The sequence below is a fragment of the Fonsecaea nubica genome (assembly GCF_001646965.1).
Source record: "Fonsecaea nubica strain CBS 269.64 chromosome Unknown Scaff35, whole genome shotgun sequence".
NCBI lineage: Eukaryota > Fungi > Ascomycota > Eurotiomycetes > Chaetothyriales > Herpotrichiellaceae > Fonsecaea > Fonsecaea nubica.
Window position 1 is genome coordinate 101,048 of NW_019173708.1, and position 14,450 is coordinate 115,497.

A 14,450-nucleotide genomic window follows, 5' to 3' on the forward strand; every position below is an offset into this window, starting at 1 on the left:
ACTTTTCACTCTGGGCTATATGTTGCTGTGCTCCATCTTTCCATCCTCTTGGGTGTTTAATTTATTCACATGTCTCTTTGAGAAGAGCACGGAGGAGCTTGGGAGGTGGCCGAGGGGTATTATCACGTGAGAGAATGAAGAACATTCCTAATTAAGTCAGCTGATCGGCAGAGTTGCCCTCGGAACATTCAGATCTCACCATCTTCGTGTCTCTACCACACTGTCACACTAGCCGGTCTAGGAAACCAATATCAGATCAGCCTGGCGCCTCCTTGGACGCTTTAAATGCACCTACAGTCTCCATCTCACTTCCATCATCTTTCTCACCCTTTTGTTTTCACCACTTCAACATGCCCTATGTATACTGCCACACTCTGCAGCAGTATACGGTGTCCATCGGCTTCGTTTCCGGCCGTAGTTGCTAGCAGCAGACCCTGAACTCGATCTAATCTGTTCGATTACTGATCTTGTTTCATGATGCATGATTGGCTCCAGTACGTCGTTATTGGACACGGCAAATTCGTTTGCTCCAATGACAGGACCGCAATGGAGGCCTGGCCACTGACCCATTACGCCTTCACTTGCTATTTTGTCTTCCACATTGTTCAGCCCGCGCCTTGACTTCTCTTTAGGGCGAAACTCCGTTGCCATGTTCTGCAGCCTCTCCCACTGACCCGAGGCATCCCCTTGCCAAGGTAGCCGATGTTCACTAACCAGATAATGCTGTCCTCCATGTACCGGGGTTCCTTCAGTGTTTACTATCGTTTAACGCGATCAACCAGGTAAGTTTTGAGCAAAGGGTCTTGTTCGTTCACAAATATACCCTTGAATGGCGCCTGGATCCATTAGTCACCGCAATCCCCAAGAAATGGTGTGACAGCGAGGCGGAGCGGTCAACCAACCCATATAAACCCCCTGGGACGGCCTGCGTATCCGAAAAGTGGCCGAATTTCCAAGTGACATATGATCAGCGGATCTCGAAGCACTCTTGTTGGCATCTTCTGTTCCCTTCTGAGCATTCGGGTGACATTGGCCACGGCAACTCTGCCTCTTGTTACTCTGCGTTCAACGTCACGAATCCCTCTATGCCGTCCGAAGACAAGGAAAATTACAACGCTGAGACGGCAAAGATGGGCGAATCTGAATCCGACAGCTCCTCTGCTCACTCGCTCCCTGTTCCCGTTGTGAGACCTGAACCTGACCTTGAGAAGACGACAAGCAAAGCTTCCCATCGCACTAGCAAAAGCGGTCGCTCTAATCCCGACCATGTCCCAGCAACGGCTCAAGATTGGGACGGCGAAGACGACCCAGACAATCCACTGAACTGGCCACTGCCTATTAAAATCTACCATACCTTGGTCCCTGCACTACAGTGCTTCACAGTGTATATGAGAAACCGATGCTGAATCACTTGCAAGAAGGCTAATCAGTGACAGGACTTTTGGTTCCTCGGTCTACACCCCCAGTGAGCATGGACTCTCCTCACAAGAGATTGCTTTACTGACACTCACCCAGGCGTCCCGGAGGTTGCCCGCCACTTTGGCGTTAGCACTACCGCAGCAATAGTCCCTTTGACTGTCTACGTGATCGGTCTGGGATTCGGCCCTGTCCTCAGTGCCCCGCTCTCAGAGACCTACGGACGTCGCGCAGTCTACTTATCCTTCTTCCCACCGTCCCTCCTCATGTCGCTCGGCGCGGGTTTCTCGAAATCGTACGCCTCTCTTGTCGTCTGCCGCCTCCTCGCAGGCCTCCTAGGCTCGGGCTGCCTGGCCGTCGGGGCTGGCACCAATTCCGACCTGTTCTCCCATCTTCACCGAGCCGTTGCCAGCGCAGTGTTTTTGCTGGCACCATTTCTGGGTCCCGCTTTGGGTGTGTTACTACCGGAAAACCCCCTATCCGTATCAAAAAAAAAACATTGAGCTAATTTTGTTGGCTGTAGGACCTACTTTGGGTGGATTTGTTACCATGAAGAAAGGCTGGCGATGGACACAATGGTTAATCCTTTTCTGGGGTGTTATCGCCTACGCTATATCGCTTCCGCAGAGGGAAACATACAAGAAGATTATCTTGAAGGAACGTGCGCAGAAACTGGGTCTCCCGCCTCCACCAAATCCGCTTCCTCCAGGGATGTCGAAATTTCGGTTCGTTCTCGTCGTTACTCTTCTGAGGCCGCTGCGGATGTTGTTCACGGAATCTATCGTCGCATTCTTCAGCATTTACACTGCCTTTAACTTCAGCGTCCTGTTCGGGTTCTTTGCCGCCTTTCCCGTTGTGTTCCAGTCGCCTTACCCTGAGATTCAGATCTACCACTTCAACACCGGTGAGTCCGGGCTGGTCTTTCTGGGAATCGGCCTGGGTGTTGCTTTGGCGACCCTGATTTTCATCTGGATAGACCGCTTGATATACCGGAAGAAAACACTCAAAAGACGATCACAGGGTGACTTTACACCCCTGGCCCCTGAGGAGAGACTTTGGGCGGCGATGCTTGGCTCGTTCCTTCTGCCGATTGGGTTGTTCTGGTTCGCATGGACTGCCAAGAGAGAAATACACTGGATCTCGCCGGTGATTGCAACGATTCCATTTGGGATCGGCAATCTGCTAGTTTTCTGCTCTTGCGTCTTATATCTCATCGACACATACGGGCCGTTGACGGGTGCGAGCGCCGCCGCGGCGAACGGGTTTTTGAGATACGTCATTGGGGCGGTGTTCCCGTTATTTACGGTGCAGATGTGAGTTTGAGAGACCCCTTGGTGATTACTTGCCGGCTAGTTGCTGACCGAAGCAGGTACCGCGGTATGGGCGTCGCTTGGGCGACCAGCCTCATGGGATTTGTCACTATTGCTTTGCTACCCATACCTTGGGTCCTGTACAAGTATGGGCCGAAGATCCGACAGCGGAGCGCATACACACTGGCGTCGTAGAGATGATCAACCACATCGAGACTTTCACGCGAAATACTGTGTGGAAGCGCCCTCGCATGGATGTGTCTTGACTTGTCGGAGTCGATAGACGTTCTTGTCACCGTCAAAGTGACAAGCCACACCCATCTGTTTACAGTCATAGGAATTGTCTCATGCTGGCGTTGATATCGAGAGAGAATTGTTACCGGGCACATCGATGGAGATATGAGCTATGAGCTGTGCATATTTATTTGCTCTCGGTCAACTCGTTCATTGTTGGGTCAAACTGCAAAGCCCTGTACGTATACAAGTATACACGGGCGAGGATAGACTTGAAAGGTATCTAATAACAATCTAGTACTCGGTGATTAATTCAAAACTTAGTCACTGATTACTGCGCTATATGCATATACATACGCACGCATTTGGTCGTTGATACTATATGTGTCTTTACATCCAGATCCAGATCCAGGTCCAGAGTCTAGACCGTAAGTGTAAAAGTGTAACATTCGACTGAACCAAACACTCTCTCCATCACTCACGCCTCGGATATTGAACTTTTTATTTTTGGGTCTCTATCTAGTTATCTATCTATATATAGTACACTTGATGTCTCTCCTCTGTTTGTCACTCCGTCATAGACAATGAATGCTTGATTCTTTTGCGACATTGCGATTGTATCGCTCTTTGGGTCGGGACGATAGGCTCCGTGGGATACGGACAGGTAGCTAAGTAAGTAATTGCTCGGATGGGAAATGAAATGCATAACTAAATCAAAGCCACCCCTTCGGTCCGCCCCACGTGCCCTTGACCATGGCCTGGTAGTAGACCCAGGGGAAAAAGTCCTTTTTGAGGTGCCAGAAGGCACGGCGCGGCGTGCCCTGGTCGACGCCGACCAGGCGGCCAAACGTCTCGTGCGGCTCGCCGCCGTACCGGAACTCGGCGAGCATGACCTTGCCGTACTCGGTCGTCAGCGGGCAGGACGTGTAGCCGTTGTACGTGGCGTCGGGGCTCTGGCCGTCGAGCGCGCGCGTCAGGTTTTGTACCAGCACGGGCGCCTGCGCTGTGATGGCCGCGGCCGTCTTGGATGTGGGCAGGCTGGATGCGTCGCCAGCCGACCAGACGTTCGGGAACGTGGTGTGCTGCGTCGTGGCGTCGTCGACGTCGACGAACCCGGCCGCGTTGGCCAGCGCGCTGTTCTTGACGAACTCGTGCGGCCCCATCTTGGGCACCACGTGCAGTAGGTCAAATTGTCTCTTGACCTGGTCTTTCTGGTCGAGCCGGGAAAATGTCGCCGTGTTGCCCTCGATGGCGACGAGGTCGTGCTGAAAGAGGGCCTCGACGCCCCGTTCGAGCCGCAGCTCGTTGAGCCGCGCGCTGTACTTGGGCACGCCGAACATGCCGGGCAGGGCGGTGGCGAAGCTGATCTGGATGGGCGACTCGGCGCCCTTGCCGGCGTCGTAAAGGCCGCTGCGCTTCCAGTGATCCAGCGCGAGCCACATGATCTTCTGCGGCGCGCCCGCGCATTTGATGACGCCAGCGGGCTGCGTGAAGATGGCGTTGCCTTTCCGAAGTTTGCTGATGGTGGGCCACACCTTGCCGCAAGTGTCGTAGCCGTAGATGGAGGAGACCAGCGAGTTTGGATCGGCCAGGGCCTCGGGCAAGCCCTTGATAGAGCCGAAGTTCACAGCAATACCCGGCACGACGACGAGTTGATCGTAGCTGACCTTGTCGCCGTTGCTGAGCGTGAGCGAGTTCTCCTTGGGTGAAAACGCGTTGACCCCCTCGTTGTAGAACTTCAGCTTCGGGTCGAGCAAACTGTTCAGCGGCTGTCGTAGCTCCTCCTTGGTCTTGAGTCCACCACCCACCAACGTCCACCCGGGTTGGTAGTTGTGCCACTTGGCCGGGTCGACGACGGCAATGTCATTCTGCGCAAATCTCCCCGTCCGGAGAAGCTGATGGCTGATGGCGAGACCGGCACTCCCACCACCCACCACGACAACCTTGTGACTTGGAGCAGCAGGACTCACTGGGGCGACGGTAGCGAAAGTTCTGCTGGTCGGGCCAGCCTGCGCGGAGAGAATCGAAAGTCCATTGCTACAAGCCTTGGACGTCAAGGTTGTGCGAAACATGGCGGAATTTCAGCTCGAGGTCGTGTATCGGACTGTGGTGAGAAGGAAAGGAAAGAGCAGGCCAAAAAAGATGCGAGAGAGAAGAAGTTTTGCGATAAGTCAGCGAGGCAGAAATACCGGTCACGTGTCGAGACTATAGAGTGTCAGCGTCAGGTCATACACTTTACATTTCCACCGGAGAGTGGATTTCCAAGACGTCATCTAACGGCCGGAAGGGTACTTTTGCTGGTCCCCGAGGATGTAGTACGGCCTGTTCTCCAAGTGGTTTGACCGGGTATTTGCCACAAACCTACCAAATACCCCTGGGCGAAAGATTGGCGAGGCTTTAGAAATTCAGGAGGCCGCCAACAATGTGTGGCAATACGTGAAGCCCGATGAAATGACAAAGATAGTAATTTAGGGACTAGTGCTGGTTAGTTCCATCTAGCGCCGCTCTAAGTTTGTGCTAGTGTCGGGGTGTGGATCCCTCGTCATCTTCTTCCTCTTTGGGGATTCTGAGCCCGACTTCAAATACTATACGAAGACGTCCTCGCTCGATGCCATCTCAGTATCGGAAAATCCACAATCATCTGGAAATGCAGTCTCTGCGCCATCGTGTCACAAGCGCCTCTCAGGCGACAAAGGGTTTGTCTTTGAAACCGAATGCCGCAAGCCCTTCCACCATCGTCAATTCCGGCAGGCAATTTCGTCGTTCTGCTCATCAGCTCAAGCAAACGGCTACATATACCACCCAGACATCTCCCAGAAACAAATCTTTGACTGAAAGCACGCACCGCAACGACATCTCGAGAATGGTAGCAGGCTGTGGGCCGTGCAGCCCTCGATCTGCTAGCACAACGCCGCGGGGAACGAGGGGGATGTCTCTGCCCCATACTGAAGCCGCTGTGCCTCAGCAACCCATTGTCCACGACGTCTTCGAAACCAAGACCGGTACATTGCAGTACGTGGTTGCAGATCCAGCCACAAAGGCAGCGGTCATCATCGACCCCGTGTTGGATTATGATCCGGCCACCCAGGCCCTCACCACCCAGAGCGCCGACACTCTGCTTGCGTTGATCAAGGACAAAGGCTACACTGTCGACATGATTCTCGAAACACACGCACATGCGGACCATCTTACTGCATCATCGTATCTCCAGCATCGCTTGGCCCAGGAGCAAGATCGAATTCCCATCGTTGGGATAGGAAAGCGTATCGGCCGGGTACAGAAATTGTTTGCAAACAGATATGGAGTGCCCCCGGAAGAATACGAAGGTCTATTCAATAAGTTATTCGAGGACGATGAGACATTCAACATTGGAAACTTGAGTGCAACGGCCCTGCACCTCCCAGGTCATACTCCGGACCACCTTGGGTACAAGATCGGAGGTGAGTGTTGTCCCACATTAAGCCATGCGATCGTGTTTTTCTGCTACGCATTCATCCAACTAACGTTTGTGTATCCAAGATAATGTATTCTGCGGCGACTCCATCTTCCACGCAGACATAGGCACCGCACGCTGCGATTTTCCCGGCGGCAGCGCCAGGGATCTCTTCCAATCGGGCCGGAGGCTGCTCTCCTTACCAGACCACGTCAAGATCTGGACCGGCCACGACTATCCGCCCGCGGGGCGCGATGCTCCTGTGCCTTGGATGACGGTCGAGCAGCACCGGCAACGCAATAAGCACTTGAAGGACGGCACCACCGAGGAGGACTTTGTGGCCATGCGGAACGAACGGGACGCGGGGCTGGCGGCGCCCAGGCTGATACACCAGTCCCTGCAGATGAATATCCGGGCTGGCAACCTTCCCAAGCCGACGGATGCTGGACTGCGATTGTTGCACCTCCCGCTGAAGCCGAAGAGCTTGGAGTGGTGATTGGGACGGGCTGGCGTATGCGGACTCTGAGTTTACTTTCGCTTTAGCATTAATCCTGTACCTGTATTTGCGGTGGCGGTGGAGGTGGAGGTTTAGAGCTGAAGGATCAGCACCTAATGACTTCAACAGTCTGAATTCATATCCCTCCGTGGCATGACTTTCGCATACTTGATTAAATTCCAGTTCTGGTTCGGTATTATTACCCATACGTATTCTCATACGTGACGGCCCCCTGTCATCCTCGACAGCAGACAAGAGTCCTACCATTAGTGCGTAATGACAGACAATGCGATCCTGGCTTCTGATGCTCAAAATTCCGAACATCCGCGAGAGGTCGCCTAGAATTCTGTTTTCCAACATCCAAGGCAGGCTTACAGATGCGGCCTACAAGAAACGAAACTCTGGAGTAGAAAACCCATGCAGTGATGTGGAGTTAGGTACAACTGACCCGGACCCTCACTTACCTTTTACATTGGTGAATCCAAACATCAAAACTTGCTCATTCTTATCTATCTATGTATGGACGCCGCAAAAGTGGGTGGGGTGTGGTGTGGTGTGGCTACGCGATGATGTCCCACGTACGCGGGAGTGACGCATAATACCGTACAAGGACAAGGACATGTACAAGCACAAGTACCAGTACAGAGTGGATGGTGGCCTCGATCAATACCATAACAGCAGTGATGTTTTAATCCCCGAGTCTCCACCAGAAAAGTCGGATGTACTCGTAATTCGCACGTACCTAGTCGCGCTGGTCCCCGAATGAGTTGCAACCTCCGTCACGGCTGTCCGGAGCCAAGGGCGTTGTTTTGTTTCAGGGCTTACCTGACAGGCCCCCGAGTAAGATCCAGAGCCAGAGCCAGAGCCAGAGCGAGCTCTTGCCTCAAAAAGGGTACGAGGTGCGAGGTCGGATGACCGGAACAAAAGTCGCTGCCTCCTTTGAATTTTCGTGCTCGCCGGCGGAAATACTTCCGTCGGTAAATCTCGTCGGAAAGGTCCGCTTTGTCCAAACAAGTAAGTCACTTTGATGATGTTTTGCGAAAAAGAAAACGATGGAATGATATCAAGTTCAGCGAGATACACGACACGAGGCTACACGATCTGATATCTCAACCATCTATAGACACGATACTATTATACGTATCCTGCATTAAATACCCCGTATTTGCAGTTCAAGTTCGAAATGCGGCAAGGCCATTGGCCAGACCGCCATTGTTAGAGCCGCTAGTGCTCGTTAGCGCGGATCACGCCATCCTTGGGACTGGGAATTGGCTGATCACCCCTTTCTGCGTGGAGCCTTGTTTGGTCTTCGTGTGTTCCTGCTGTTGGGAACGGCGGAATACGATATGGTTAGGCTGGCTCATCTACATATGTATTGTCGATGCTGGTTCTAAATACGATATATATGAGACAGACTACTAGAAGCAAGTTTGCGAGAAGTAGAGGGGATTCGACGACCGCCCAAAAACATTGGTCTGGTGGTGTATGATTTTGAGCGCTATCTCAGGGAATCAGAGTATACCCATGAGAGAAAACCAATGACAAGATCAAGTGACCACGAAGCTGAATTCTGATTCTGATGTAAAACGAGAGACGTAAGTGTCTTCCACCTCCCACTGTCTATCCTTTCTACTACTCCCCATCCGGTGCTCATCCCGTCACATACATATAACAAATACTGCTCCATTAAATAGCTGGTACGCTCCTCATCTTACATCCCATTCCAAACGTGACCCATCAACCGATTCGCCACATCCCTGACATAACCGCCTGTGGCGCCCATTCCGTTGTTGAGGTCGTTGACGTCGACTCTGCCCGAGTTATACTCCCGTAGCGCTGCGTACCAGTTCCCTTGATGCTGGAAGCACTGCTTTAATCCATCGCCGGACTTGGTCCCCTCGGTCCCGTCTCGGACCATCTGCAAGATGCTCTGCGCGGCCTGTTGAGGATTGAACTCGGCGCCGTTGTGAGACTGCATGATCCCCGGGTTGCGGACCGTTCCATCTGGCGACACGGTGGTGTGAACGCGCACATTCCCACCAGATTCTTGCATGATGGTGCAAAGGATCACGCGGACATCGACCTGGGATTCGCGGGCGACCGTTTCGATGGCGGTTTTGATGTTGGCAATCTCAGAGTCGGAGTCGTTGTACTTCATCAGCTTGGAGTTACTGCTCCACAGCGCAGAGTATGATGCCCACTGCGAAGTTGGAGGAAACTTGGAGGCAGGTCCGCTGTAATTGGCATAGGCACCGCCTCCCTTCCCGCCACCGCTGCCGCCTGGGAGTGCTGCAGAGACCTCCTGGGCGATCATTTCCCCATCTCCCTCGGGAAGGCTGGGACCTTTAATGACCTCGTTGATGGAGATCTCCGTGGGGATCCCAGGATTATCTGACTGAAGTTCTTTGAGAGAGACACCAAGAACACGGGCGACATCGTGAAGGCTGAACAGGAGTTCCAACGTCTTGGTTGGTAAATTGATGTCTTGTCCGACCTCGAGGTGATCGGCGTCGACGCCTGGATTGGCAGCGAGGACGGCGTGGAGGTCGAGCTCTTGGTCGGAGGCGATGGCACTGAAAGTGTCACCTTTTTGGATCTTGTAGGATCCGATCAAGGTACCAGCTACCTTGTAGTTTCTCTGGCGCTTGATTAGTGGTGCTTCGGCTGCCATTTTGTTGTTGCTGAGAGGGTTGTTGCTGGGTTATGATGAAGATATGTCTTGAGTAAAGTCTGGTGGATGAGGCACTGAGACTGCGAGAGTCTCAGATCAGATATATATAATCTCGTGAAAGAGTGTGAGCACGGATCTCTCTTACCATGACCGCCCATTGTCCTGCTTCAGCCGCACATGTGACCAAGCGAGAATCTATCTTGCCCAAAGGCTCTAGTCCTGTGATGTGCCATCCTCACCGGTCATTGCGTGTATTCCGACGAGGTGTGATGGGGGAGGCACCCGAATTGGTCCAAGCGCTGTTTTTGGAATGCATTGTCCATTACGCTTTCAATGACGATGAACTCCCTCCACTTGGACAGGCTATGTAAGTTGATGGTGTACTAGTCAGCTCGCAGTCAGGGATTGGACCTTTTCGGCGCTTGTGTGCAGGGTTTCATGTGAGAAGGAACCGTGGCATTCCCTGTTGTGGGTTCCCTGCAAGGGGAGACGGATGTATGCACACCGGTCTGGGGTCACAGCTCCATGCCTGAAGTTTGCAATGTTGACCATAGAAACATCAGCCTTGCGTGTGAGCATGAGCCATGAACGACACAAAAGCTCCCATTGTTGAAGTGGGAATATTTGCTAACCACAAGGCTTTGTCCCAGCCTTGGAGCTAAACCTGTTCTGGCAACCTTCTCGAAGCCGTTTCTGTTCCATCAAATACGTCATCGAGATTCAGCTGCAACGCACCGCCGCGATTGACCGCAATTCCTCTCATCCTGTCCTCTGAGTCCCTCACACAAGGTCGGTCAGGTCCTGTTAGTTGCCGAGTATCTGTCCTCCCAACGCCTCATTGATCGCGTGGTAGTCTGATCTGGGGATTACCCTCGACCATGTGGCACCCGGTCATGGAGATACCACAGTGCTACAAGACCCAAATCGCTGTCTCACAGGCATCGAGGGACTTTTGCTTGTTTGTATCGTCCTCTTGATTGACTGAAATTGATATTATCACAGGCATCAGGTTCGAAGTGTCCTTGTGTAGAATAAAGGCGAGATGAAAGGGTGCGGTGAAAGACCCTGCTTCCAGCCTTGTACGCCCTGCACCTCCGAGCTTCTCACCGACACGCAAGCGGTGCAGCAGGTGAATCAAGCTCACTTTACATGGCCTTTATTCAGATTGTTCTACAAGGTCCACAAGCACCGGTCAGCACAGCACAAGGCATTCGGGGTTGTAAAGGCAACGTGTTTGCTGTAGAGACTCATCACCTCACATCGATTTCCTGTGCGCAACACTCCACCATGACCCTTGCGAGAACGATGGCAACGATAGCCTGGTTGGTGTATGAGAAATATCCGCGCCTCAGCCACCAAGCCACGAACCGGAGAATTGCAGCGCATGGAAACTCTCGACTTGATGAGGACATCGCTTCAGCTGCTGCATACCTGCCCCTTTACTTTGAATCTTACCAGTAACTCATATATTCAATAGGAATTTGTTTTCGTAGTTATCAGACATCATCTCATATCTGCCACAAGCTCATCTGAACGCAAGTCCTCGCTGTCCATCGACTTTGCCATGCAGGACAGCCGACGGCAAGTTGATGGAGGCAGCTTAGGGGTTCCCCATCCTCAAGCCAGGCACTAAATGTCAAGAGATGATAGGATGGAAGAATGACCTTGACTTGACTACCGTATCATTGCTTCGCACCTCTAGATCATTAAGGATTTCAATCACGATTTTCTTTTCCCACCTGTCCTTCCCTTGAAACTTCCCTCGAAGCCTGGCCTCTTGACTTTTGTTTTCTTCGAACCTTTTTCCTCCTTCCTCTTGGCCAAATTCTCAACCCGCTTCTTCTGCTTCGCGTCTTGTGCCTTTTTCACCCCTTCCAACCGATCATTCCACTCCCTCTCACTCTTCTTCTTCTGGCCCTGTTGCCTTTTGAGTGCTTTCTTGAGCAGAGACGTGTTGTCCCGCACGTGTTCGCCATGGGCACGTCGTTTGGCATTCAACCACATATCTTTTTGCTCAATTTCAAGCCGTTTCTGCTCATCCAAACCCGCTAGGCGAGCCTTTTTCGCTTCGGCGAGTTTCAGCTCCGTGGCAGTGTCACGGATGCCTTTCTTTTTGTGTTCCTCCACAACAGCTGTTGACGAGGGCTCCAAATGGGTGCCATCCTCGAAAGTGATGCGGCCAAACGTAAAGTTGTTGGCGGAATTCGAGTTTGGAGAGGAGCCACCGTTGTCCCCAATCATGGGAGACCGGGGTGACGCAAGCAGGGAGCCCGAACCACCCGGCGAGAAGTGCCTTGCAATCTCCTCATCTTGACGGCGAGCTTCTTCCTCCTTTTCTCGACGTTTTTGTTCTTTCTTAGCTGCCTTCTTGGCCTCTTCCTTCCGGCGTCGTTGTTCCAACAGCTCTTGTCGGTTCTTTGGTGGGCGACCATCGCCACCATCGGCCTTACGCTCTGCGCGGAATTGAGAGAGTGCTTCTTGTAGCCGTTCTCGCGGTGTTTTGGTTGTTGTGTCGTCGTCGTGGTTGTTGATCGCCTGCGCACTTGCTGGTGGTAGGGAACTCGAATGTACATTTTTGACAGTCTCGTCAATGGATGCAGGTTGGATGGACGACGTTGAAGACGTGCCGGACTCGTGCTGTGGGGAGAAGACCTCCTCTGGCTCCTCCTCGGAAGACGCCGTGGATGGTGACTCGGCATCAGGAGAGCTCTTTCGCTGAGTGCTCACTTGAAGATCAACCGGGATCTGGAGATTTAATTCCTTCTTCACTTCTTTCTTGAGGGCTTCCTTCTGAGGGTCATGAGGTTGTTGCGCTTCCTTCTTCTTGGCCTTTTGTCGTTCCAGCTTCTGCTTAGCCTTGTCCTTTCTCTCTTTTTTCCGTTGTCTTTTCGCGGCCCTTTCCTCCGCTTTCCTGCGCCGTTTGTCTTCTTGTGACTCGTCGACGCCGTCGGGTTTGGTTGTTCCTTCTACATCTTTACCGTCGGTCTTTTGTTTTTTCGGTTTGGGCGCTTGTGCATCTTGAACAGCCTTTGGCGGTTCCACCTGGCCACCTTCGAGCAGGTTTGAGTTTTCGTCAGGCTCGTCTTCTTCATCGTCTCGTTTCCGCTTCATTGCTGCGGCTGCTGCCCTCTCATCGACTATGTCCTTTGCGCTTTTCCAATTATCCGGGTCGAGTTTGGCCATTTTTGCAGCCCGCTTCTGCTCCGGAGTCTGCTTTTTTCTTTTCCATTGATCCTGGCTGGAGTGTGAGAGTGTGTTTTTGAGTATAGGACATTCTTCATAGTACGTACGCTGACATCCTCTCCATAGTAGAGTTTCGCAGGGATCAGGGAGAGTAGACTGTCAAAGGACCGTGCGTGGCTCTTGAGCCGCTCCTACAGCGAGATCAGTCAAATTTCCATCAGTGGCGCAGGGCGGTGAAGCATACCGCCAATTCGTCGGCCATGATAAGTCGCAGACCCCGAATATTCCCAATCCTCTTCACGGTTCCCTCACGAGCCTCTGCCTCTTCGAGGGCTGTATGTTTGATCTGCCAAATGGCTAAAGATTCTGCGCAACCTCAAAGTCCAGCGACTCGACGGGCGGAAGCCAGAAACTACGAACCGCAGGCAAAGTGAAATCTTGGCAGCACAACCAATAATTAATGGTTGAATTGCCCTCAAGTGCTTGGCACGCCCACCGAGACGGCGCCGCTTTGAAGGCGACATTACTCGCGACTGCTCACCTTCTCCTCGCTTTCACCCTTGCAGCAAGTATGTCCCGTCCCAAGATGAATTCCATAATTGGCGACGACTAGGAAGATCCCAACTTTAGATCCTTACGGAGGGGTCTTCACTTTCAGAGGACTCAGTTGCTGCCACAGATCCACTGCGCCACTCATGTGGCGTTTCTTCATCACCATTCGCTCAACCTTCTGTTTGCGGCTCAAGCGTTGTTAAATACTCGGAGCTCAAGTGCGACTTTTACATTGGCTCATCCTCTTCACTGGCCCTCTTTCTACCTCGCACTCAGTATTGAAAGATAGAAGGCTCGAATCTCACAGGGCGTTCCTGTGACTTATTTCAAACCAGCGTGGCCCTCGAATCAGATGCCATCTCTCCAAATCTCTCGGATGTTCAGCAGGTCGGAGAGGTCGGCACGAGAAGACAGACCTAGTGGGTGGGCCAGGAAGGTGTGACTTGCCAGATAATATCGATCCCGACGGCCTTCAACTGTCTTACGCTGTCAATCGCATACTCCCACTTGGGCTTGACCACAGCAGCTTGCACCGCTTCTTTCGTTTGCATGATACCGCTCTGTTCAATGGCTCGGCCACCCTCGTGCATGAGTTCGATATAGTCCACCCGTCGCTGATGGCCGAAAAGTGACGCTTCTTGACATCCGGGTAATCTTTCCGCTCTTTTGCCCACTGCTTCTGCAACTGCGCGTTGGCATGGGTGTTGTGCATGTTCATGAGTGTCGTGATACCGAAGCGAAACGATTGTTCCCCTAGGCGTGGCTCGCGATACGGGTGACAGTGCGCATCGATCAAACCCGGGAGCATGTATGGCCCGGCTTCCAGTACACCGGCAGCCCGGCGGCGTCCACCAGGTCGGTGCCTATCTTGGAGATGATGCCATTTTCGACGAGAACGCTCGCATTCTCCAGGACACTTTCCCCGTCCAAGACGCGCACGTCTTTTGCCACGAAGGACATGACTGGCACCACCCTTTTTCCAACCAAAGGAACTGACTGGGTTGAACTGTGGACAAGAAAAAATGGGAAGGGGGTAAATCCCCTAGAGACCGTGCGCGGACTGCTGCTGGGAAGGCCTGCAGTGCTTCTATTCACAGCACTTGAGTACTACCTCTCGGAGCGAGCTTTTGGTCGTGAAAGGACATTCTCTAGAGG

At 52.7% G+C, this 14,450-nt stretch overlaps 5 protein-coding genes across 5 annotated transcripts; 2 read left to right on the forward strand and 3 right to left on the reverse strand.

Annotated features, from left to right (window-relative positions):
- Nucleotides 1-1,085: 1,085 nt before the first annotated feature.
- Nucleotides 1,086-2,921, forward strand: AYO20_05818 (hypothetical protein; the record flags this gene model as incomplete). The annotated part of the gene is made up of 5 exons (XM_022644110.1): nucleotides 1,086-1,384; nucleotides 1,437-1,465; nucleotides 1,516-1,869; nucleotides 1,940-2,729; nucleotides 2,786-2,921. The coding sequence occupies 5 exons, from the start codon at nucleotides 1,086-1,088 to the stop codon at nucleotides 2,919-2,921; spliced, it is 1,608 nt and encodes a 535-aa protein (XP_022499870.1).
- Nucleotides 2,922-3,673: 752 nt separating this feature from the next.
- Nucleotides 3,674-5,032, reverse strand: AYO20_05819 (hypothetical protein; the record flags this gene model as incomplete). Its single annotated transcript, XM_022644111.1, has 1 exon — nucleotides 3,674-5,032. The coding sequence occupies one exon, from the start codon at nucleotides 5,030-5,032 to the stop codon at nucleotides 3,674-3,676; it is 1,359 nt and encodes a 452-aa protein (XP_022499871.1).
- An 857-nt stretch (nucleotides 5,033-5,889) lies between these two features.
- On the forward strand, nucleotides 5,890-6,889 carry AYO20_05820 (hypothetical protein; the record flags this gene model as incomplete). The annotated part of the gene is made up of 2 exons (XM_022644112.1): nucleotides 5,890-6,400; nucleotides 6,480-6,889. 2 exons carry the CDS (start codon nucleotides 5,890-5,892, stop codon nucleotides 6,887-6,889), a joined length of 921 nt encoding a protein of 306 aa, XP_022499872.1.
- A 1,711-nt stretch (nucleotides 6,890-8,600) lies between these two features.
- AYO20_05821 (hypothetical protein) lies at nucleotides 8,601-9,560 on the reverse strand (the record flags this gene model as incomplete). Its single annotated transcript, XM_022644113.1, has 1 exon — nucleotides 8,601-9,560. One exon carries the CDS (start codon nucleotides 9,558-9,560, stop codon nucleotides 8,601-8,603), a length of 960 nt encoding a protein of 319 aa, XP_022499873.1.
- A 1,719-nt stretch (nucleotides 9,561-11,279) lies between these two features.
- AYO20_05822 (hypothetical protein) lies at nucleotides 11,280-14,255 on the reverse strand (the record flags this gene model as incomplete). The annotated part of the gene is made up of 5 exons (XM_022644114.1): nucleotides 11,280-12,794; nucleotides 12,851-12,934; nucleotides 12,988-13,089; nucleotides 13,781-13,909; nucleotides 14,094-14,255. The coding sequence occupies 5 exons, from the start codon at nucleotides 14,253-14,255 to the stop codon at nucleotides 11,280-11,282; spliced, it is 1,992 nt and encodes a 663-aa protein (XP_022499874.1).
- Between the last annotated feature and the right edge of the window lie 195 nt (nucleotides 14,256-14,450).